The sequence below is a fragment of the Cinclus cinclus genome, chromosome 2, assembly GCF_963662255.1.
Source record: "Cinclus cinclus chromosome 2, bCinCin1.1, whole genome shotgun sequence".
NCBI classification, from domain to species: Eukaryota; Metazoa; Chordata; class Aves; order Passeriformes; family Cinclidae; genus Cinclus; species Cinclus cinclus.
Window position 1 is genome coordinate 84,642,339 of NC_085047.1, and position 24,388 is coordinate 84,666,726.

The following is a 24,388-nucleotide window of genomic DNA, read 5'->3' on the forward strand; positions in this document are numbered from 1 at the left end:
AGCTTAATTTTGTCAGCAATTACCAGGACAGCATTAAATTTTCTTATGTTAAACCTGTTGCTGGCTATAAACTGAGGGCCTCAAACACATGGATTGGCATATCACTTAACCTTCAGAAAAGCACCGAGTTTCTTATATCATATAAATAAAGCTTTTTATTGCCTTTTTCATGAGAAAATAATATTTATTATAGTTAAGGTGTTTCAGATGGTGTTTGGAAAATGAAAGTTAGTGAACAAAATGTTGTTGGTTGTATATAAATAATGAAGATAAATATGTGCTCAAGCAGAATGCATGAATGTAAGTAAAAATAACTGCCATGTCTTATTGCAGTGAAGAAAAAATAAATCAATCAAGGCATTAAATAAAATTAACTGTGAATATCTTTTGCCCATACAGTTTTCATGCCTACAGTAATTAATTCACAATACCTATTACTGTGTCAGTTCTTGGAGAAAACATTTAAGGTACAGCACACTTTTTCACAGAGGAAAACAAGGAAAAACACAACCAAAAGAGATCTATTTCTTAAGTTATTAATTACTGCTGAGAACCAATAAAACCAATATCACAGAAAGGAGAAACCAAACTATTTCACTCCATATTACAGAGAGAGATCAAGTTTTATTAGAATGACAGGGGTACAAAAGAGAGCACAAAAGTTAGGCAGAAAAATTTCTGCAAATATTAGCAGACATCTGAATTTAGCTCTTGCATATAAAGTGCATCTAAAAAGTGAGGTATATGGAAGAAGTTGCATAGTGAACTTTACACAATAGTTGATTTTGTTTTAGTCCTAATGATTGACATTTCTCTTGCCTTCATGATGATCTGTTATTACACAGTTCATTTAGAAAAACAGAATTAGTATGAGATGGGAAATAGCATAAACCTTTTAGTTTTGACATACACAAAAACTACTTAGTGAGAGGAAAAATAATTACAGAGCTACTAAAATAGCTAAATAAAAGACCAGGTGTGAAACCCCAAATGAGCATGATGGAAGCCAGGAATCTGTATTTCTAGGGCAGTTTAAGTTAAGATCAGGAATTTGTTTCCTCCATGTTTATTTTCAGTGTAAGGCATACTTAGGCAACACCTAGTAAAATGTTTAACTGCCACAGATGAACTGCGTAAGGGCCTCGTTTGGGTATCTTTATCCTGGCAGAACTGGCATGACTAAGTATTAATTAAATTACCTCTTAAAAATTCCAAATAATTTTGGGGCTACCCTGTTCATAAGGTAGCTCACAACTACTCAGCACATTAGTGTATACATAAAATTATTTCAAACTGGATTGTCAGTGCAGTACCACTGATACATGAAAAATATTTTTAACTGTTCCTTTTGTTTATTTAACAGAAGCTATGAAAACAGACAAGTCAATTTCAAACTGATAGAAAAGAGTAAGAATTTGGGTTGCAAGTAGTGCAGAATATCCTTACAATTAAAAGAAAGGTGAAATCTTACCAGTAAATCATGCAACTACTGACATTTTCCTCATTAGTCCTATGAAAAATAAGTAAAGTTTTTGGGACTTTCGGTATTGCCAGCTGCAACAGAATCAAAGCACCTCCAGAACAATTACACCTATACCATCGTTCTCTAGCAACTACAGCAAGGCACACCTGCTCTTTTCTGTCCAGGGGCCTCAGAACCCTGATGATGTAGAGAGACCTTTTCCTGCTGAGCCTTGAAAGCATTCCTGGTTTAAGTTAATTGGACCTTTATGGGATTCCAGATGTTTACACCAGGGCACAATAAATGCAGACAAAGCGTTTTCAACTTTTCATAGATTAAGAGGCTGAGAATCAAATGCTATTTGTTCCAGTTCACTTTGACAATGCAATGGAGGATTAATTTTTGTGTTAAGTTCTATCACATCTTTGACAAAATCATTGTTTCCTATAAAGTCTCCAGCAATGATGTTAATACATTTTTTTTTTGGTCCTGGATACTGCTGCTTTATCCAAATTTTCAAGCATGGAAGACTCTGGAGTGTCATTTTCTTCAATGATCCAAAGGGATGTACAAGAATATACCTTAAGTTTTCAGTAAGGTTGATACCTGCCACAAAGAACTTTCCTGAAACAAAAATCAGAAAGTGACACATTAAATATTCTTTCGAGGAGAAGAGAAACTTCTCAGTATTCCATTACCTTCACATCTCATTCCAGTGGGGATCATTAAAATACTAACTTCACACTCTTTCTGTATTGTTTCATGTCCCTGCAACTGTTTCCCCTTGTTGCAACTGCATGCTGTAGTAAACAATTCCTGAGCCGTGTACAGTTATCCAAACATTCCAGTTTAGCTAAATTTGTCTAGTTATGCATTGCAGTCTAAAAGGTTCTCCACTGACTAGTCCTCCTATGTAAATTATGTTTGTTTCTGTGAGGGTTGCATCCAAATGCTTAGCAGTGGATGGGAACACAGGGTGCACCCATTGAAGCGTTTGCCTTTGGCTGGGGGAATGCACTTCTGAGTGGCTCCCCCATCACCACCCTGTGCGTTCGCTTCAAGAGCTGTGTCAGAGGTTCTGAACTGAACCTCTGTCACACCACACCAGTGTGCCTGAGTGCTGCTCTTTAATGTGCAGCTACACCCTTCTCGTACTGCTCTTGTATCACAGAATCATTAAGGTTGGAAAAGGCCTCCAAGATCATAGAGTCCAACATTTGACCAAACACCACCATGACAACTAAACCGTTGCACTAAGTGCCACATCCAGTTGTTTCTTGAACACCTCCAGGGACAGTAACTCCACCACCTCCCTGGGCAGCCCATTCCCAATGCTTAACCACCCTTTCAGTGAAGAAATTCTTCCTGATTTCCAACCTCAACATCCCCTGGCAGAGCCTGAGGCCATTTTCTCTTGCTGGTTGCCCTGAGAAGAAGCCAATTTCCACCTTGCCACACACAACCTCCTTTCAAGTAGATGCAGAGAGTGATAAGGGCTCCCCTGAGAGAAACCTTGGAGGAGTTTCCTTTCCCACCAAGGCTAGTGGAATGCACATCTCTCAACATCTGTGCTGCCTAAAGCAACAAGCACTGGACTGAGGAAGCAGCCTCCAACCCACGAGGAGGGCACAACTGTGCCAGCCAGCTGTTCTGCACTAAGAGCTCCCTTTCTGTGGGTCACACGAGCCAGGTGGCTGCCACAATCTCTGTAGTCTGTGTGTGCACGTAGAATGACAGTATCCACGCCACCAAGGATAATGTCACACTCGCCCAGGGGCAGGCAGTGCACTCAGCAGCCATGGGCACACAGCACACACAGCGGGTTTATATCCCATAAGGCAACAACTGCCCAAATTCATAGTTGCTTTGCATTGCTGTAAGTGCCCCTTCTCTCCTCCGAGCAAACTCCCTGTGCCTACCTGGACGGCCCATCCGCTTCATGCGCTCCAAATACCGGATGAGAGCACGAGTGGATGTTTTGTTTCCCCACCAGTATGGGATGGGGGGCCACAGCTCACAGTGCTTCTCCAGTTCCACCTCCTCTTCGTACGAGACTATAACCTGATGGCCGAGGTGCCACATGGTCCGCAGTGTTGGCACCACCTAAAAGGAAGCATGCCCAGGTTGAAGTCAGCAACACAGCAGCATTCCCAAAGTCCAAACACTGATGGATGACATCAATACATTGGCACAGATTCACATTCAGTTCAGATAAAGCTTTTAAATGAGCAGCCCAGTAGCTGATGGGTTGGCAGGGCAATAGGACCCTGGGAGCTTCAGCAAATTCCTCCTTTCCTCAGACAGTTCTACTACGACCATGTACATAACTCAAGGTCTTATACCTGTGTAATAGGAAATCATCCCTGTGTCAGCCCTCATGCACAAGCCACTGCTGAAAGGGGAGGAAGATACAGACTGTCTGCTGCAGGAATGCAGAGAGAAGCAGGAATCATTTTGGCAGATTGATGTAAATTTGGCACAGCAACCATCAAAGAAAACTGCTTAAAACTTGCTAAGACTGAATGTGAATCACCAAGAGCTACATTAATTCTCATTTCTCCAAGTGGAAAGTTTCTGATACTGGGATACGCCAGACATTTTTAATTGAGAGAGAGGAAGACCTGAGTCAGACATTTTCTCTATCAGATAGATGGGCTAAAATAGCTGTTAAAATTAGGTGTCTGAATATGAAATTACATTTTCCAGCCTCAGAAGTTACCATTGGAGAAAACTGAGGCCCTCTCCATAGTTCTATTTGCAAAACAAACATATTTAACAGACATCGCTTTTTTTAAGAATGTAGTATTTAAAAACTACAGTTTTAAAAACTACAGCGTTTGCTGCTTGTGAAAAAGATGTGGCTTTTTGATGTTTCTGTTAGCTTATTAATTTAAATAAAAGCCAAAGGCACTTGAAAATTAATAATATAAATATCTGAAGAAAGCTGAAGGTTGAATGAATCCCTCTCAGTTCATCCACAAAAGAGAGAATGCAAACTCCCATTAGGTCAGAAAATATTGCAAAATTAAGGCACAAGCTACTTAAACCACAAAACTGTGGTTGACTGAAGCCTTTGTTTTATCCCAACTGCCTTTCTAAAGCTGGAACCTCTTAAACAAAGAAGCAAAGCTGTGCAACAAAAAACAAAATAAATAAATAAATAAATAAATAAAATAAAATAATAATAAAAAAGCTACCAGAGACGTGCATATGAACACAGGTGCTTATTTTGCAAACAAAGAAATTAAAGCCTAACAAGATATTTTTAAACCCTGGTAATCCAGACCAAAGGAAGACACCTTGAATAGTTAAGACAATTAAAATTGTAAATGCAGCGTAGTATTGTCACACTGTGGCCTGTGCCAGTACTACATACAGACCTTGCCTGAGCAGCTGCTTCACAAACACTTTGACACTTAATTCTGTACAACAACAGAGATGTGGTCTTCAAAGACAGTAGGTAGCAGTTTATTTTAGAATAAATCAGCAAGCACTTGGATATTTGACGACAAATCTCAAGCTGTGATCCTGAAAAATCCCACAGGTGCCTAATCTGCAATGGTACCACTAGCAAAAATGGTGTCATCCATTGTGCTGGTCACAGACCCCATAGATATAAAGTTTTCCTACTCCAGGGAAGTACTTGGTTTGTCTTTTCTCCAGCTGACTTCCTCTGTCCTCCTGGACACAACTCAGAAATGTTCTTTCTTCAGTGAAGTGATCTCAGACCACTCTTTCAATAACTTCATTCAACAAATTGTCATTAGGAACCTGCCCCTTTTGCAGTTAATAACTTTGTGGGTTTTAAGAGCTGGTTGTGTGTCTGAAAGCAAATTTGACCACCTTCTCCAGTATCTCTGCTCATCCACAACTTACATGCTCAAGTTATTTGGGGAAAACATAAAACAGTGCCACTCAGCTCTTCAGTTATTCAGCTGAGTCCTGAATATTCAGAATCCCCTAGTTTTGCTGAGAATTGTTGTATTTTAACTCTGCTGTACGAAATGCTTTGAAATGGTAATACTCACACAGTTACTGATACACCAGCTTCAAAGGCTGAATTTGAATCATGAACAGGGTCATCATTCTCCTGTACCACTCTCATCTCCAGGGAAAACCCTCTGTTCCTGTGCATCTTTGAAATGTTAATTGTTTAACTACTAAAAGCTCCCACGCCTTATAAAAAACAGATGGAGCTGAAAGTCTCAACTTCTAAAATCTAGCAATCAAATATTTTCTGATTATTTAAATAAGGCTTTTCTGGAGGTTTGGGTAACTGTAAGACTGGTTAGCAGGTCAGCTCCAAGAAAGTCAATGCCACCAGAAATGCATTGAGGGCAGAGATGCTATTAAGAAAGACCTCAAGAAGTTGACAGAAACCTCACGAAGCTCAACCAAAGCAAATGCAAAGTCCTGAACATACTAACCCCACACACCAGAACAGACTGGTGGAAGCTGGCAAGAAACCTGCTTTGCAGAAAAGAACCTGAAGATTCTCGTAGACATCAAGCTACACATGGCAAAGGTCAATTGTGGACTGGGCTGTATTAGCACAGGCACAGACAGCAAATTGAAAAATGGGTTCTTCCCTTCTATTCAGTAGCTGTGGGACTGCAGCTCAAGTATTGTTTCCAGCTGGGGCTCCCCCAGAACAAAGAAGTCACTGATGAGCTGGAGTGAATCCAGCAGCACACAGGCAGAGTGAGCAGAGGCTGGAGAATGACACACAAGAACAGGCTGAGGGAGTTGAGTCTGTCCAGCGGTCCAGAAAAGAGAAGTCTGGACAGGTCTTACTGCTGTCCGCAAGTACCCAACAGGTACATGTAGAGAAGACTTGTCAGATGTGCACAGCAAAGGATGGAAGTCAGCAGACATAAGAGAGATTCTGATCAGATAGAGAAGGAAAACACAGTTACTGTGGGAGTGGTCTAATTTTGCATAGAAAGGTTGTGAAATCTTGGAGATAATATAGAATTAACAGGATGCAGCCCAATGTAACTTTGAAGTTGGTCCTGCTTTGCATGGTGGTGTTGGACCAGAAGACCTCCAGAGGTCACTTCCAACCTAAACTATTCTAAATAGAAAAGAAATAATTTATAATCATTGCTGTGAAAAGGCAGAAAATAGATTCTTTAAATTCCATAAATATGTAAAATACATAACTTTTCCTTTTTCCTCTCTTTTCTTTTCCCTTTCCAAGAAAATTCACACAGAACAATGGATGACAGTTGTCTCTACTATCGTCCCACAACTCAACAGACATACATTTTATTGCATGTCAAATTTTAATTCTCTCCTCCACATTGTGAAGTGTAGGTCTGCTTGATCTCCTCAGTTCAATTAAGTAATAACCTATCTCTGATACAGCAAATGGTACCTTTCCAAGGTTAAAAACACAGTAAAAGTAGAATACATCTAAAAATTTGGAATCAAAGATCTCACTGTGATGCATCATTCTTTTAAAAATGAGAAAAAAGAGGTCTCATACTTACATATCTAGGACACAGTTTACACTGGAAAATCTCTTTTATACAGGCAACAAGATGATTATGAAGTCTTTTGGTTAATCCATCAAAATTCCTGCAGGCTATGATAACAACTTCCTGAGGATGAGTTTCTAACCACCTCAATATTTCCCACAGAATATCCTACAAGAAAGAAGTACGGCAGCTTAGAAAGTTATCTGTGTTATGCAGGGGAAAGGACATACAATAAACAGAGCAGCAATGGTGGAGTAGGTCCACAATCACAATACTGAAAAAACTGTATTTTCTTAAAAAAAAAAAAAAAAAAAAAAGAAAGAAAAAAGAAAAGTATTTCTGTAATTACACAGGGCTTTTAATGCCTTCTTCCCTTTAATAACTTCTTTCCTTAGCAGGGAAACAGGAATGCCCTGTGCATCAACGTGGGACAATACATGATAAATCCCAGAACATTGAGTATGTGGTAGGGGATAGGCAGTGGAGAATAGGCAAGAAGGGTTTGAGGATGAGGAAAAAATTGATGCTCCAGTATCACATGCAGCTGCTGAAACTAACTTCCAGCCCTGCTGATTTTCTCTAGTTTGAAGTCCTCACAAAAAAAAAAAAAAAAAATAAAAAAACAAAACAAAGCCTACTCAGAAGAACTTGAGCCAGCATTTTTTGGATTATGATGGCCTTTAGATGAAAGAAATGGCACTGGTTTTACAGCCATCACAAAGGTAAGGAAAATACCTGCACAGTAACAGTTGTGTAAACCATATGCACAAAATACAAATTCGTAGATGGATCATTAGCCTTGTGGGCAATCCTGAAATCCAGGTATCTAACTCCAGCCTCAAGTTGCTCCGTCACAGTCAGGACCTGAAAGGTGAAACAGAAGACAAAGGTCCCAAGAGCTTGAAAGAGATTTGTTTCTTTAGTTTAGAAAGCTAGAAGAGGGGTACAAGGTTAGTCCTATGGCATTTTTCACAGATCTTTCATCTTTAAAAGTCACTGTATGGCACCAAATTGCAACTTGGAAGCATTTTGCTCTCTGCCAAGAGGGATTTCAATTTCCCTGCAGCATAAACTGCAAGTACAGATTAGATTAGTTTCAGACAGCTGCCCTTGTTGTGTTCTGAAAGTTAAAGATCAATTAACCTGTGCATAAATACATGATTGCTCTTCACACAGCTATTCATTTAAAAAACAATTGCAGGATCAGCACCTTAGAAATGTTAGAAAAGCACCTTATTTATTTTATTAGATCAAAGACTTTATTGTGGTTGTCTCTGTGGACCTCACACATCTTCAACAGAAGGAAAAACAAAATTAGCAAAATCTACTGGCTATTGTTCTTTTTCAAGATAAAGATTCTTGTGAAGTTTGAATTAACCTGTAGAAGTCCTACAAAACAGAGGCACTCCTCTAGATCCACTTCCCTCATAGCACTTCTACTGGATTTAAGGGCTGAATAGAACTGGCGATAAAGCTGTTTCTGAGGCAAAAGTAGTTCCGAATGATAAGTCTTGTCCTTATATCAGGACTTTCTTGGCATGATAAAATAGAATTAATTTAATTAAATATGTTTAAACATAAATTTATCTCAGTTCAACCTGCTATGGACAAAAACTTAGGCTTCAGAAACCACACATGCTACTGATTTAAGTCAGAAAGGATTCAACGAAAGCTAAATCATTACAAGGCATTGCTCAAATTCATAGCTTTAACACTGAGGCAGAGCTTAAGACACATGGCAGGATGCTCAGCTTACCTAGTTTAACCCCCTAACTTCCTGCTCTTTGGGCATGAATTTAGACTCCCCAGGCTGTGCCCAAGAGGCTGGGCTGGGAAAAACCAGCCCTGTGCGCCCCAGGGTCCAGGGGGTGACATCTCCTCCTGTGCCTGCTTAGTCTCCACCAGGCTGAAGCAGTCAAAGAGATGATCCACACCCCTTTGCTTGGAGTATGTTGGAGATGGGAGTGTACATGGCTGTAGGTCATTTATAACCTTTGTGGGCAGAAAAAGCACCAAAGGAAATAGCTGCTCTGAACTGCCCTTCAGATGAATTAATTTCTTATCTGTGGACTATGCGGGAAAACGAGACAAACTAGACTCTCTAATTAGCCTCCTGGGTTTGGATACTGAATTACGCAGTGTGAACACTGCCCCCCTAAAGGGCAAAATTTAAAAGGAAGCCCTGAGGAGCAATGCTGCTCAGTGTTTCAATCTCACACCAGGCATCCAGGGCAGAACTGGAAGTTACATGGCCATTACATAGCAAACATTTGGGGCTCCAGACTGCAGGGAAGCAGGCAAGTCCCAGGCACTGGGCCATCCAGGAACTTGTGGATCCTACCATCAACAGAGCTCCATGGTGTCTGTTCTGGATCCCAATGGGTGGGGTCATCTCCCCACACAGATAACCGGAGCACAGCAGAGCTAAGGAGGGGCAGGACTGTAGCTGTGCCTCTTCCATAGCAGCACTGGGCCACTTCCTGCTTGTCACACTGGGTTTGGACCACAAAATTACTATAATGGTGTTAAGAGATTGTTTGTCACCAACAGGGTCATTTTGCCAGCCAGAAACCCACACGCTAGGAGTTTCTAAATCTTTCATTGGCTGAAGTTCCCCCCCCAAAAAGCAGCTCAAGATAAACAAGGATCTGTGCTAAGCAAGTGCCCTTCAACATCAGCTTATCATTGCTGGTTCATATTTGATACCCAGTAATGTCTAAGATTCCAGTTTGCCAGAGCTGCTCAAATACAACAAAAGAAACCTTGGCATGCCCATTATTATTTATCAATTATTCAGTTTTAATTCCCCAATAATGAACTATTCCTTCAATAAAAACAAAACCAGAAAGATTTTTGGTACCTCTTTGATGTCAGGAAAGTCTGTTCTTTGGAAAAATCTTCAAAAGCTGTAGCTTAAAAATATGGTCCCAAATTTCGTCTTTAAAATACATTTGGCAAGGAACAAAGAGATAGCTACCAGCTTAATATTTGCAGATTTATAAAAGTTAACTAAACCTTATGTGATGAACCACACCTTCATTCTCTTAATCTTTATGGGGGAAAAAAAAAATCCCTTCAACAAGGGATTCTTCTGTTTCTGCTGCTGGTGAAATACCTTGTACAGGTGGGGAATACAACCGACATCTCACACAACAGTGATAGCAAAAATTATAAGCAAGCACCTTCTGAACAAAGTGCAAGAGAAATAAAACCTCTGTTAATTACATTACTATTAAATTACATTACTATTACAATAAACGTGGGAAAGGGTTTCTAGTACAAAGTGGTCAGCTTTAAGCAACAACTTTAAGTATCATCCCTGCTACACCTGCATGCTTTTTCCCTAGAAAAGATGATCAGACATGTAGGGCTCCTATCGCATGTGCAAAGTGCTGGGTTTAGATAGGAAAGAGTGATTTTCTTTGTATTAGCTGGAATGCAACTGTGGTTTGGATTTGTGCTGGAAACAGCATTAATTACACAGGGATGTTTTTGCTGTCGCTGAGAAGTGCTTACAGAGTCAGGGTCTTTTCTGCCTCTCACCCCACCCCACCAGTGAGGAGGCTGGGGGTGCACAAGGAGTTGGGAGGGGACACAGCCAGGACAGCTGATCCTAACTGACCACAGGGATATCCCACACCATAAGGAGTCATGCTCACCATATAAAGCTGGGGGAAGAAGAGGGTGAGCGTTCAGAGTGATTGTGTTTGCCATGCTAAGACACCATTGCACATGATGGAGCCTGGCTTTCTTGGACATGACTGAGCACATGCATGTCCATAGGAAGCGGTGAATTAATTCCTTATTTTGCTTTGTTTGCACACGTGGCTTTTGCTTTACCTATTAAATGGTCTGTATCTCAATCCACAAGTTCTCCAGCTTTTACCCTCCAATTCCCTCCCCTATCTCACCCAGAGGCAGCGAGAAGCAGCAGTACAGGGCTGAGTTGATGGCTAGGGTTAAACCACAACACCCAAGCATGGTATCTCATGAGAGCACAGATTTCTGGGCAGCAGGCTATTCTGTCATTGTACACTCTCAGCCCTGCAGCTCAAGCTTCAACTTTGTCAAGGCAAGAAGAGAATGCCAGACAATGGTTACCTGTGTTATAGACCACTTCATGATAATGGGGTGCACAATGCAGGGCAGACATTTGTTTAAAAACTTCACCAGCTTGGACTCATTGCCACTAACAGTAGAGCTTTTATCCAAACTGTAGGTCATAGTGTCGTGACTCCCTGTAGAATACAAAAATAAATATACAGAAAATCCCATTTCTTAACTACTCAAGACCACATTCCATGGCTACATTTCATGTGCACACGTGATAAGCCATCACATTTGCAAGCCCCACACCTATATTGTCTGAGAGCCTCTGTAGTTATGGCAAAAAGGTGGAATTGTCTAGAGACTGCTCACCTAACATTAATAACCATAGCGTGAATTCCTTATGAAGGGAAGGCATTAATACTTTTCAATAAAGCAGTCCCCATCTAAACTACACATTGCTGTTGTTTGCCCCAAACCACAATAAAATGGCCTGTTTCAAATGGTGTCTTCCCTCAAAATAATTATCTTGATGTGGAAACATTTTTTTTTTCAGGGAATAAATAGCTGAAGGCTGAATTTATCTAGAATTTGTCCTGTTTTCAGAGTTTTCCAAGTGCAGGATTTCATTGTCCAAGACCCTCATCTCTGCACAGGAAAATATGACTGAAATCAGAAATTCATATTCTTACACCTTTGACTGGACCAACACTTAACTTGGCACTTGAACCATTTATATCTTAAATATATACTAAAAATGTCCTCCTGAACTAAACCCCCACCTCCCCTACAAAAACAACAAACAAGGTGGGGGCTTGAATGTTTCTGAGGCAAATCCGAGTCTAAGTTTATGAGTGAAAGATGAACAAGATCCTCATTTGATGGACTTCAAAAATTACCTGATCTTTCCAGCACAGGGAGTTACTCAGGCATTGGAGCCAAGAACAGTCTGCCCAAATATTTTATTTCCTTGAAGTCTCAATAAATCTGACACATCATTTGCATCATATTTAGATGAAACTATTGCAGCTCACAATTTCATTAGGACAGAGAACCAGTGATTTTGCTACCAGCTTTTCTGTTCTATTATTTCTTCCAGTTTTATAAAGCATCAATAAGAAAAGCTAATCATGAAGCTGCTAAGATCTTAGCAAATCTTAGAGTATCTTAGGGTACTTAGGATAGAGGATCTTAGAGTATCCGCAAATAATCTGCTTATCATTTTGGTGTTTAAGCCTTCTGTCAAACTAATAGCTGACTGGTGCTAGGAACTGCTTTCTTGAATTGTCAGTCTTACTGGTGCCAGTGGTACTATTTCTAGTAAACAAAGTAAAAAGGATTGGTTTGGAAATAAAAATTCTTTGTCAATAAGAGTTTGATGTCTCACTCCATTTTTTCACCTTCTTATAGCCATTTTTTATCTATTTTACTGCTTTAAACACCCAAACCACACTCATTGCAGATGGAATATCAATATAGAGAGCATGCAATAAAAGAATTATATGTTAGAAAATGTAAGAGTCAAACTAATAAATACCCATGGACCAAATCCAAGTCTGAGAGAGACGAGCAGGATTCCATTGATGGGTGTTGCATCTATGGATGCCAACCAGCAAAAGGATAGTAATCTTTTACTCACCAGTCTTTTGTGATGTCATGAGTTACAGTAATGAAAGGAAGATGGGTACATCCATGACACAACATGTATGATGCAAAGATAGTGAGCTAGCACCAAGCCAAGTAGCTCAAGACCTTGAATCTACACCTCCCCAGCAGCCCTGTGCTCAATCTGGTGCAAGCACAACACTAATTAATAAGATTTGCCTCTGTCTCCTCATCATGCTTTCGGAATCCACTCTGTCATGTTTCTTGCATGCCTTCTATGAGATAAACTTCCACTTCCAAACTGGGTTTCCTCCCTCTGGAAGCCTGCCACAGCTGTCTTGACCTGGTTGGTCTTGATCTGTTTGTGTTCTGACTTGGGCTACATCAGCTTTGTAGGTCAGCTGGGCAGACACCAAAATATTCCAAGCTAATAGCCTGCAATGCTCTGTAAAAGTCCTCTAATGTTTGCTGAAATTAACTTGCCTTCAGCTGTTCTTCATGCCTGTTCTCCCTGCAGGCATATTCACAAGAACAACAAGCATCTGCAAGAATAACAAGGTCACTCTTACAGGGAGAGCCAGGAAGGCAAACAAACCCATCAGCGGGTTCTCTACTTTCTATGATGGCCAAGAAACACAGGTGAAAGTCTTATAGAAACAACTTGTCTCTTTTTCCAGCAAAACAAAATCCCACTGAGTGTGCTACTGACTTTTGAGCAATTTTTTGCAACAGGAAGAAAAATAGAAAAAGAGAAGGCTATTACCTTCTTTCTTCAGTCATAAGACAGATAGATATTTTCTTTTTTCCTCTCTTGATGGTTAAGTAAGAAATCTGGAGGGTGGGTTTTTAATAGCACCTGTCCTAGTCCTCTTACATAGTTTTAGAGGCACTGTTTAGCACATCCTAAATAGAGATGTGCTTGTTTTGAAGTTAACATCAATTCAAATGACATTATCTAAGAAGCCTCCATGAAGTAAGTTTCTGGTTTTCAATTTTAATTGGAACTCCACACTCCATCAGTTCACAATGGGCAGAAAAAAGCCAAAACACTACAATCCTTGGGTTCTCCCAGGGTACTCACTGAAGAAAAGATTTCACACTATCTCTAAATATATGCCTTTCCTAAAATTAATCTGTGATCCTGTGGCCTACATAAAACACTATGTGCTGCTTTCCCCCCAAACTACCTGTCACATCTTACAGGTGTGAGGGAAAATGTGGGCTAGACTTTTCTTTAGTACCATTTTTGATGTGGAGGCAAAGGGAATCACTCAAGAGCTGATGGTCCTTCAGTGCCTCCCCATGTGTCAGTGAAATCACATTATACAATACATTTTTTGGATGGAATGAGAGGGGAAAAGAAATCAAGGTAGCAGAAAGAAGCAATAATATGACCAAAGAAAGGTTAATAATACACAGGTATCAGTTAAATGCATTTACACATAACACGATAAATCCAGTTTTTATAAGATCATGTAGAAAAATAACAGTCTACATTAATAAAATAAAGTTAATTACAAGTCAATTCTTTTTCTGCAACTTCGCAGCCTCTTTTAGATAGTACAAAGAAATAAATAATAAAGTAAAATATTAATTCTCCCCCCCCCCCGAGACATTTTATTATATAGGAAGTCACAATAATTAATTAGGAAATTTTTATCATTGCCCAAATAAGTTAATCCTTAGATGAATAACAGTATCTGCCAGAATGATAAGAAGTGCCTCTTTCTTTTCATTTCTAAAAAAACAATAAAAAATTCCTTTGTTACCCCTCCCCTCTAAGAAACCCCAAACATTACAGACAAACATTATTCACATAACATCACACAAACCCTCCCCCACACACTGACCCAAATAATAAACATAGCCATCCTGAAATGGGACAAACAGGATATTCCAATGCTTAAATGGCAAGCTAACAATACAGCAGAGAACAAAAGTTAATCTTTACCTGGAAGAGCTAAGTTATAGAGGGGAATATCCCAGAACTTCTCTGGTAACTGTGACATCCACTGACCATTTTCATGGCATACATGAACAAAAGTTTGCAAAGGGCCTTCCATTGGTATGTGCTCTGGGACTTCATAGGGTGTTCTGGGAGGGAAAAAGAAAAGAAAAACAATAAACCATTCCATATACCGTGGTTGAATTAATGACATTGCACCTGTGTAGGATGGATTTATAGGTATTAAAAGATGCCAACCCTTCTCTTGAGCAGTTGCAGCAAAATGTCAAGAGCTTGTTAGCCACGACATATGCTGCTTTTGGTAATACTGTCTCCCAGCACAATGCCAAAGGGTAGGTTCCACCTTCAGGTTTGCAAAGTGACCAAGTGAAAGAAAAAACTGAGCCAAGACAAATATAGGCAGTTTCATGGATATGGAGAAATTACTGTTATATTGGCTATTGTGAAATTACAAGGAGTACCTCCCTTCAGTGTGAAACTGGGTCCATTCCTTCACCTTTTGCAGTCCCAGGAGCACAGCAAGGGGACCGGTGGCAGGGCTGGGACAAGGGCTAGGCCTGCTACCCTCAGGTCCCTGGAGAACATTTGCATTGAAGGATCAAATCAGGTGCCACAGGAGTACATGTATGAAAAGTCTTTACAAAAATGTCAGAATTTGCAGGTCATGCCAGCATCTGGGGTCAAAGAGGAAAGCCTTTCTCTCCTTATTCCTGCTTTGGAGAACACCAAAGATGTTTTTATCACCCCTATATAAGTCCATGATGTTAAGTATTTCGGTTTGCTCTGACCTTCCTGAAACTTCTCTGGAACTGTTCTTCTCAGGGATCTTCTGCAAAATTTGCAGTGGTCATGCAGGAGTGGATGAAACCCAGCTGAGAAATCATGGCATCACCAGGACCTGCTGGAGTTATCCTGTTCATTTTTCATTTTGTGATCTCCTGGATTGTGCAGAACACAAAATAAGCTCTCTGAGTTTTGGGGTTTTTTTTCCCTGGGATGTTCCCTGTTCAAGTGGTGGTCTGTGGATTAGAACCTTCCTTCTTTTCACTGTTTTCAAGGCTTTATTTTGTCACAACTAGTGTGAGAGCTTCTTTTAGATCATGGCACAATGATTACCATCATTAATATCACAGCTTCCTTTTTAATACTTTTTTTTAAGCTGCCATCACAAATGATTCCTTCTTGTCTGCTACAGCAATTGCAGTAAAATACATATTTTTGAGGTTTTGTACTCTGCAAACACCCTCACCAGTCCCTTTTGCTGCATCTTAGCACATTCATTCAAGATTGTTTCTCTAGGAGGTGCTTGGTTTTCCTTAAATACTGGAGAGCTACAGCTTATATGAAGAATATTTCCTTAAACACAATGCAATACATATTTTTTTCCTTTGACAGTTACATAGAGTCATCTGAAAGGCAACTTTAGGAATTGTATTCCTAAGTTTTATGTCCATTCCACAAAAAAAGATACAATCTGCTTTTATACCAGCCTATGCACAAAGTATCACCTGCCTTGCTGTGCCTTCGGTGCACCTTTGAACTGAAGGAAACAAATGGTCTCTGTGCCACATCAGCTATTCTTATTCTTGGAAAAATATTCAGATGTCAGGCTGGTCAACTCACCCATCTTCTGCCTCTGCACATTGTGATGAGCTTATGACCCCCACACACCCTTGTTCAGACAACAGATGTCTGCAACTAATTTTGTCACCTTTTGCTGTTTTGCTTTTCATCAGACTGCACACCACTGCTTGCCCACAGCTGCTCTGCTCTAGTCTCTGTACCAATTAGCATCAGCGTGGACAGGGGCTGCAGGTGCTTAAAACAGAATTGCTGTTTAGTGAGAACTGGATGGTCTCTCATCTTCTCCAGCTCTGAAGCTGACAGGAGCTGTGAGGCTGCAACAGCCCAGGATATGGCAGCTCTTATGCAGGTCCTGTATGCAGACTAGAAACCTGACTATAAGCATTGCTTTTCCTCTTTTGAGGGGGGAGATTTGCAGAGCCTTTCTCCCTTTCCAGAGCCTTTGAGGCTTTACAATCCCCCAAAGCTACCCGTGCTCCCCCAAAACAGGCACTCATCACCTCAGGGACCCATAGCAAGACCCTTAAGCCCTGCCAGGCAGTCACACCTTGTCCTGGCACAGGCTCCTTTGCACCAACAGCCCCCCCCAGGATGCATCCAAGGGTGCAGGTTTTCCTGCTGCCACTCTCTCCTCCTGCTGTGTGCTCTCACCGCCTTGCTTGGGCTAACACAGGCACAGCCTCACAGCTGACAGAAAAAAGATGGGTGTCTGCCATGCTGGTGCCTTTCTCCAGTTCACCATGGAGTCAGGATAGCACATGCTGAGAAAATCCCTGCAGAGGCATCAAACCATGCAATTGCTTCTGCTCAGCTGTGTAAGAGACCCCTTGGGCCAGCCAAAGCCCACGGGCAGCAGTTTCTCAGCCTGGCACAAGCTGCCATCAATGCCTCTGCCTCTGCAGGAGCAAGACACTTCAAAAAGGGTGTCCTGCTGGGCCTAAGGAAAGCCAATAGAGAGTAGAAACAGCAAGACCAAGACACACTGCAGTCCTGAAAACACAGACATGTGAGAGATGCACATCTCATCCTCTTCTTCTTCTTCCACAGTACCCTGAGAATGGGGATGGCAGCCACTGGCAGTGCATGGCACGAGCTGCACCATGACCATCTGCTGATCAAGTCCTGTACAAAAGGAACTGGACCAGGTTTTGTCCTGCTCCCCCATGTGATGCAAAGCCCTAGATGTTCACAGTGCCACCTCTAAACTCAGCTGCTGCTTTGTGTTTGAGGGGTAACCTTTAGGGAGAAACCAAGGCTTGCCTGGAGAAATGAAACTGCAACTATTAGCTGCTGCCTCTCATGATTACATTCTAAACTTCACAAATGAGAATTGTTTATTTATTCCCCTTTTCCAGACATCCTACACACAGTACTGTGATAAACTACTGTGTTGGGTTTGCATGGCAAGATTTTGGTAGTGGAGGAGTCTACAGAGCTGATTTCTGTGAGAGGCAACCAGAAACTTTCCCCATGTACAACACAGCCAATGCCAGCTGGCTCCAAGTCAGGCCTGATGCTGGCCAAGGTTGAGCTCATCAACAACACTGGTAGAGCCTCTGGGGTAACAGATTCAAGAAGGGGAAAAAAGTTGCTGTGCAGCAGCAGCCAGGAAAAGAGGAGTAAGAATATGTGAGAAACAACTCTGCAGACACAGTGTAGAATGAGGTGGAAGAGGTGCTCCAGCACTATTCCAGGTCCCCACATGGTGAAGACCATGGTGAGGCAGCTGTGCCCCTGCAGCCCATAGAGATCCATTCTGGAACAGAGTCCTCCACCTGCAGCCTGTGGAGAGTTCCACACTAGAGCTAGTGAATGCCAAAAAAGAGGCTGTGATCCCATGGGAAGCAGGCTTCTGGCATGACCTGTGGTCTCACAGAGAGAGGAGCCCACGCTGGAGCAGGTTTGCTAGCAGGACTTGTGACCCCATGGAAAGGACCCACACTGGAGCGGTTCACGAAGAACTGCAGCTCTTGGGAAGGACCGATACCAGAAATTTGTGGAGGACTGTCTGCCATAGGAGGGATCCCATGCTGGAGCAGAAGAGTGTGAGAGGTGATGAGGAAGGATTAACAGAGACAATACTTTATGAACTGACCTCAGCTCCCATTTGACATCCCCCTGTGCTACTACAGGCAAGGGAGGTAGAGGAAATCAGGAAATCGGAAGTGAAGTTGCAGCCTGGAAGGATGGAGGTGTGGGGGGTAGGTGTTCTAAGATTTGCTGGTTATTTCTCATTACTTTACTCTGATTTCATTGGCAATGAATTCAATATTTTCCCCAAGTCGAGTCTGCTTTGCCTGTGATGGTACCTGGTGAGTGATCTCTCCCTGTCCTTATCTTGACCTGAGCCTTTCATGACATTTTTCTCTCCCCTTGCTGAGCAGGAGAGTGATAGAGAGACTCTGGTGGGCACTTGGCTTCCAGTCAGGATCAACCCACCCTATCTACCCTCGGTACCCTCGCTCACACCTGACCTTCCTTGGGTGCTCTGCACACAGGCAGCAATTACATTTTGAGGACTTTAGCGGGACACATGCAACAAAAAAGCGATACGACATGCAGAGACGCGTAAAGCCGCTAGAATCACCATCCTGCGGCCGGAGGACACCGAGAGCATCGGGGCTGATTGTCGCTGGCCCGGGCTGCGCCTCGCTGGCACAGCCCCGCTGGGACACGGCCAAGCCCCGGCCAACGCAGTTCCGGGAGCGAGATATCATTAAAGAACCATGCATGATGACATCGGTAAAACACATGCTGCAGCCGACCAGAAGGTAAAAAAGCCCTGACGGGGATTATAGGAAGCCCTGCGAGGAGCAGTACCCGAGCAGCCCCGGCGAGGAGGGGCAGCCAGCTCCTCGGGGCCATGGGGACCCGCGCTGCCCCCGAGGAGCCGCATCCATCTCTCCCTCCCTCTCTCCCGCTTTACTCACTCCGAGGAACGATTCCATTTCCACGTCGGCTCCTCGGGAAGCCGTGCGCACCCCAGCTCGCCCGGGGCCCCGCAGGCAGGCGGGGCGGAGCTGCCCCGCCCGGCTCAAGTGGCCGCAGGTTTGAGGAAGGTGAAGAAGGGGCGGGAGGGATGAAGAAGAGGAGGAGGAGAAGTGGTTCTGGTGAAGTGGCGCTGCCCGAAGCGCGGAGCCGCCCTCTGGATTGACGGGGCATTGCTCCAGGAGGAGCCTGCGGGCTGGGACAGGCGGGGGAAGCGCCAGGTAGCAGCGTGTGCCGTGCTTCTGCTGCACTTGAAACCTATTAATGCGAGAAGGCTTAAAATAAATATTTACAAGCATATACACGCATAAAATGTACCTTAGTTTCCTGCTGTGACTGTCCAGCAAAGCTTGTCAGGCCCTCAGCTGTGGTGAAATTCACTTATGATGCCACCTGGCAGAAATCTTGGCAAGCTCTTCAAAAAGTTTTCTGTGTAAAGAGGCAGGAGGTAAATAGATGACTGAATGGCATGTAGAGGCAAACACACAAATCCTCGGTGCAGTTCTTGAAGCAGGTTTTGTTCTCAGCCTTCCCAGAGAAATGGAGAAAGGATCTCACCTATCCTTTAGTTTTCTGAAACACACGTTTGCCTAAATAAAAAATAGTGAGCTGAAACTCCAGCTGAAAGAATGGGTACAGAACATTAGCTCCTCTTTTTCCACAGAGCAGCATTCCTAGAGGGTTACCTACAATGGAACTGGGATCTAACTGCTCTGGGATCGTACTGCAGCTGGGATTAGTAATACTTCAGGCTGCTGCAGTGCTGTGCTTCTCAATGCAAGGATGTTTTTTCCAGATAGACCTTTTTCACTAACTCATTTTTGCAGGAGGCAGAGCAGCGTATATGCACAGAGCAAAACTTGCTGTGGTACCAACAGCAGCAAGATCGGGTTAACATTCAGCTAAATGAGTCATTTCCATTGGTAAATCCCAGGACAGCAGGGCTGCCTGGGCTCTAGAGTGATGCTTACACATCAGTTGTATCAGTTCAGGCTACGGTTTATGTATCAGCTCTTACAGAGTATCACAAAAACTAGCTGCAGGTAGAAGCAGAATAGATGTGCACCAAGCTGTAGCACTAGGCACAAAAAGGATGAAATGCCAAAAGGAATGAACTAAAGCAAAGGAGAAGGTAGGAAAGAAAAGACACTATTTGGTGGCTGTGTGGTTTTGCACCACCATGACAGAAAGTAGCTGAGAACACATACAGAGAAGTTTTATTGTGCCTGTTGTGGAATGAAATAAATAGGAAAGTATTTCAACCAGAAAAGCCTAGGAGTAAAAATCAAAGTCAACTTTAATTCTTAATTTTCTTAGTTAAGACCATGAAGGTGTGACACAACAACAGTCAGGCAGTCTCTGGATACTACCATGATGAATATAATATAACCAGACACAGTTCCAGTCTTGTGAAACAAACCTGTGTGAAGTTGCTTGGACTAAAAGGCAAAGCATGACTGCGGAAAAAAAAAATAAAAGCTATTTTGGCATGGATTTGAAATGAGTAACAAAAAAACTCAAAAAGAACCATAAAACTGGAATACCACGTTTTATTCTGAGGGCCTTAACACTGGACTTTACACCCTAGTAATGTGAAGTGTCTGCTGAGTGATGTGGAAATGATCTTTCAGGTCTCACCTCAACAGAAATACTCTATCAGGAAATCTTAAGCCCTGTCAAAACCCTTCCAATTCCCACCCTTTCAAGTCTGAGTTTGTGTCTCGGTTCTTCTTTGTTTGTGCTGGAATTATAGAGATGTCAACAGAGTTGCTCTTGGTTTAGTTCTGAGATCACAGTCTCTCTGGAGGGATTTAGGAATTCCATAAACCAAGGAATGACAGGAAGTTAATAAACAAATTATTAAAGCCCTGAATAAGCATGTCTTCTGAGGAGCAGTCAAGGCAAGGATAACTTTTAGCAGTACTTGCAGAAATAATGATAAACAAATTTCAAGATGAGGAAGCAGGGACATGAAAAAGGCCAAGATTTACCCTCCTCACAAAAAATATGTCTGCATTAAAAAGACAGGACAGAACTCAAAAGACAAAGAACTTACCCAGAAGGAGCTTATCAGGTTTTGAAGCATTCAGTACTAAAGAGGTTTAAAGCTGGTAGCATCTGAGTGAGTCAAAACAGGCAGTGTGGGAACTGATGGGAGCAGAGGTCTGGTTTATAGCTGTGGATCAGAGTGAAATTTCTATTATATTAGTCACAGAGGCAGCAGTCTTAGAGCCTTAAACTGGACTTTATGTATTTAAACATTTAGCCATACCAAAATATGATGTTCTCAGTCTGAGAGAAATCAGTTCATTTGTTCAGATGAATTAGAGGTTTATGACATTTTTTTGAAAATGTACAGTATTTGAAATGTTGCATGAGACTTTTGTCTTCCAGCCCAGTTTTTTATTTTCAGATATGGAACACCTTTATGCTGCAATGTACAAAAATACCACTAAGCATTTAAACAACCTTAACTGAATTCCCTAGATTTGGGGTGTTTGTTCTGAGGACGTTTGCCACGCCCTGGGCAATGTGTGTATTTGTCCCTGTCCTGACTTACTGATAAGTCCTCTCAACCTTCACCTAATTTCTGGCTTTGGAACAAACAGACAGCTTAATATTTCTGAGAAGAGGTTGTATATCTAGGGGTAATCATCGAGGAGGCAGCTTGCAACACCAGGGAGGTCACTCTGGATAACAAGATCTAGAAAGATAAATGCAGCCCAGACCTGCCGAGAGCTTGAAACTTCTTCCCTGTATTTGTTTCTAGAGACCACAATGGCTGCTCAAGCCTGCAATGCTGTGAGCAGGATGTGATGAGGATGGGAGATAGTCTGGAGCCCTTCTTTGCACTTGGTCCCTGTGCATGCAGCTGCCTATCAGTGATTTGCCTGTGACAATCTGGCACCAGCTGGCAGGAAACCTTCAGCAGAAGCATTGAGATGGGATTTAGGTTGCCCAAACATATTGTAGCATGCCAATTCCATCACGAAGAAACAGCCCTGGCTTTATTTGCATCAGGCAAAGCCAGTGATAAAATTCTGTGGTTGGTAAAGATGCTGCTGGGGTGGTCAGACATGGGGTACAGTTTTGCTGAGAGGAAAACATAGAGTTGAATTTTATTAGTGAAAATTTTTACTGAAATTTTTAAAACAAAAAAATGTGGGGGAAAAATCCTCAAATTCTTCCATTTTGATCCATTCCCACCAATAGAAGAGAAGCTTCAATGGTCGTGGATCAAGGTGCAGGCAAAATAATCTTCTTCTCAAACAGAAGCAAGCAAGATTTTAATTTCAACTTAACTACACCATTATTGACAGGAAGAATGCCCTAAAATACCTTTGGTACAGCAAACTTACTCCATGTCTGGCACTAACAGTGTTTAAAACAAGAAAATAAAAGCCTTTCCATTGTGCACAGGGGAGCTGCTCATAATGTCCTACTAGGAAGAGAAACTTAAGGGGGGGAGATAAACAAAACTCTCCTCAGACCCAGCTTCTGAGACAACATGATTGAGAAGAGAATTGGTCTTTCTTGCTAGAAACTAACAGAGAAACAGGGGAGACACAAAAAATTAAATGCATTCCTGTCCACTAGAAAGGATTTCAAGTTACAGGTAGAAGGGAATCCTCATTCCTCCTTTTGCTGTTAGTTTGTTATCTAACCCTTCAAACTTGTGGTAACTCCCTGCCCCGCATGAATCTCAGTCTTTTTTTCCTAACTGGAACAGGTCAGAAACAAAGCCCTCTACTCTGATGTCCCAATCCCTGGAGAAGCTGAAGCAACTATAGACTCAACTCACACTTTTCATCCACAATGGCAGCTCTCAGTTCAGCATCAGAGGCAGCTTCCTGGGCAGGATGAGGCTGAAGCATTGCCCTGGGAAAAGCAGGACCATCAAGACACCATGCCCTGTCCATGTCTTTCCTGTGTGCAGCTTCTGACTTGGTGGCACATGATGGGGTGGGGGAAGAAGGACTCTTTTTGTGCTTAAATTCATCACTTTGATGAAGCTGAGGGAGTGAGTCTTGTGTCCTTCAGTGCCATAAATAGCATCCCCCTTTCTTTCTGTGATCAGTTGTAAAAATTAGGCTCCTGGGTCCTTGGGGACAAATTTCCAGTACTGGACAAAGGTTGGAGGTAACAGTATCTGGGTCTTTAAGCCATCCAAACTTTAACTCCTGTGGTTCTCCTGTGTGGTAGTCTTGGTGATCTTGAGTTGATAATGGATTGCTGGGAAATAACTGAATATTCTTCTAAAGCTTGTGAATTCTTTTTCGTCCACACATTGTTGATTTGTACTGTCAACCATAACCTGTCAAGGGAGCAAGACCGTTTAAAGTCCATGCTTCAGCAATAAAGATGATTTACAAGCTGATACAGATGGGATAAACTGGATCCTCAGTGCAGAGCCAGTCCTATTCTGTCCCCTGCAGAGCTGTATCTGTTGCAATTTCACAGACCTGGTGATTCTTTTTGGCCTCTGCCTGCATTTTACACCTATTGGGGCACAATAGCAAAAGCAGGCAAGGATGGATGTCTTGGGCAGTGCAGGCATGATCTGCAGTGAACTGCAGTAAAAGTTCATCTTCCAACAGAACTTCACACTGCAAACAGCATAAGTCATCCATGGCAGAGGATTTAGGTGCAGGGCTGGTAGAAGCTGAGCTCATGTCAGTCTGGGTCAAACATTGCTAATACTAGACGCTAAAATCTACAACAGAAAAACAATATAAGTTTCCCAAGGGGACAGATAACCTAAGAAAGTACTTCATCTCCTATTACATGTGCTTATTCTATTGCAAGGTAACAAAGCACCATGTTGACCTCCCACTCTACCACAGAGCAATAATTAATAGCAGAGTCATTTATTTATAAACTACTTGATACATATTACTAGGCTTTTTTTTTTTTTTTTTTTTTTTTTTTTTTTTTTTTTTTTTTGCTATCTATATCTCCTAAATCACATTGCCTGTTGGTAGATTGTTTTCCACTGGTACTTGTGTCAGGAATGTGGCAGTGAAAAACTGCACAAGGGCTGTAGCTACCAGGGTAGTTCCACTCTTGCACACCCAGAATAGCAGTTTCCTAGCAGTTTTCCTGGAAGGGTTCATACAAACAGTCCAGTTAACTTTTCCCACCAACAGTTTCTGCTATGGGATTTTTTGCCTCAGCTAATTAATCAGTACTCAGACATACTCTAAATATGCCTATCTTCAAACTTTGTAATAATATAATAAGTACCCTTCAGGTTGT

The 24,388-nt window shown here is 42.0% G+C and overlaps 1 protein-coding gene across 1 annotated transcript; it reads right to left on the minus strand.

The window, feature by feature from the left end:
• Window positions 1–1,790: 1,790 nt before the first annotated feature.
• On the minus strand, window positions 1,791–14,753 carry PLCXD1 (phosphatidylinositol specific phospholipase C X domain containing 1). The gene is made up of 6 exons (XM_062515009.1): window positions 14,546–14,753; window positions 11,044–11,180; window positions 7,678–7,806; window positions 6,955–7,110; window positions 3,382–3,565; window positions 1,791–2,086 (listed from the first exon to the last, which is right to left on the minus strand). Exons 1-6 carry the CDS (start codon window positions 14,751–14,753, stop codon window positions 1,791–1,793), a joined length of 1,110 nt encoding a protein of 369 aa, XP_062370993.1.
• Between the last annotated feature and the right edge of the window lie 9,635 nt (window positions 14,754–24,388).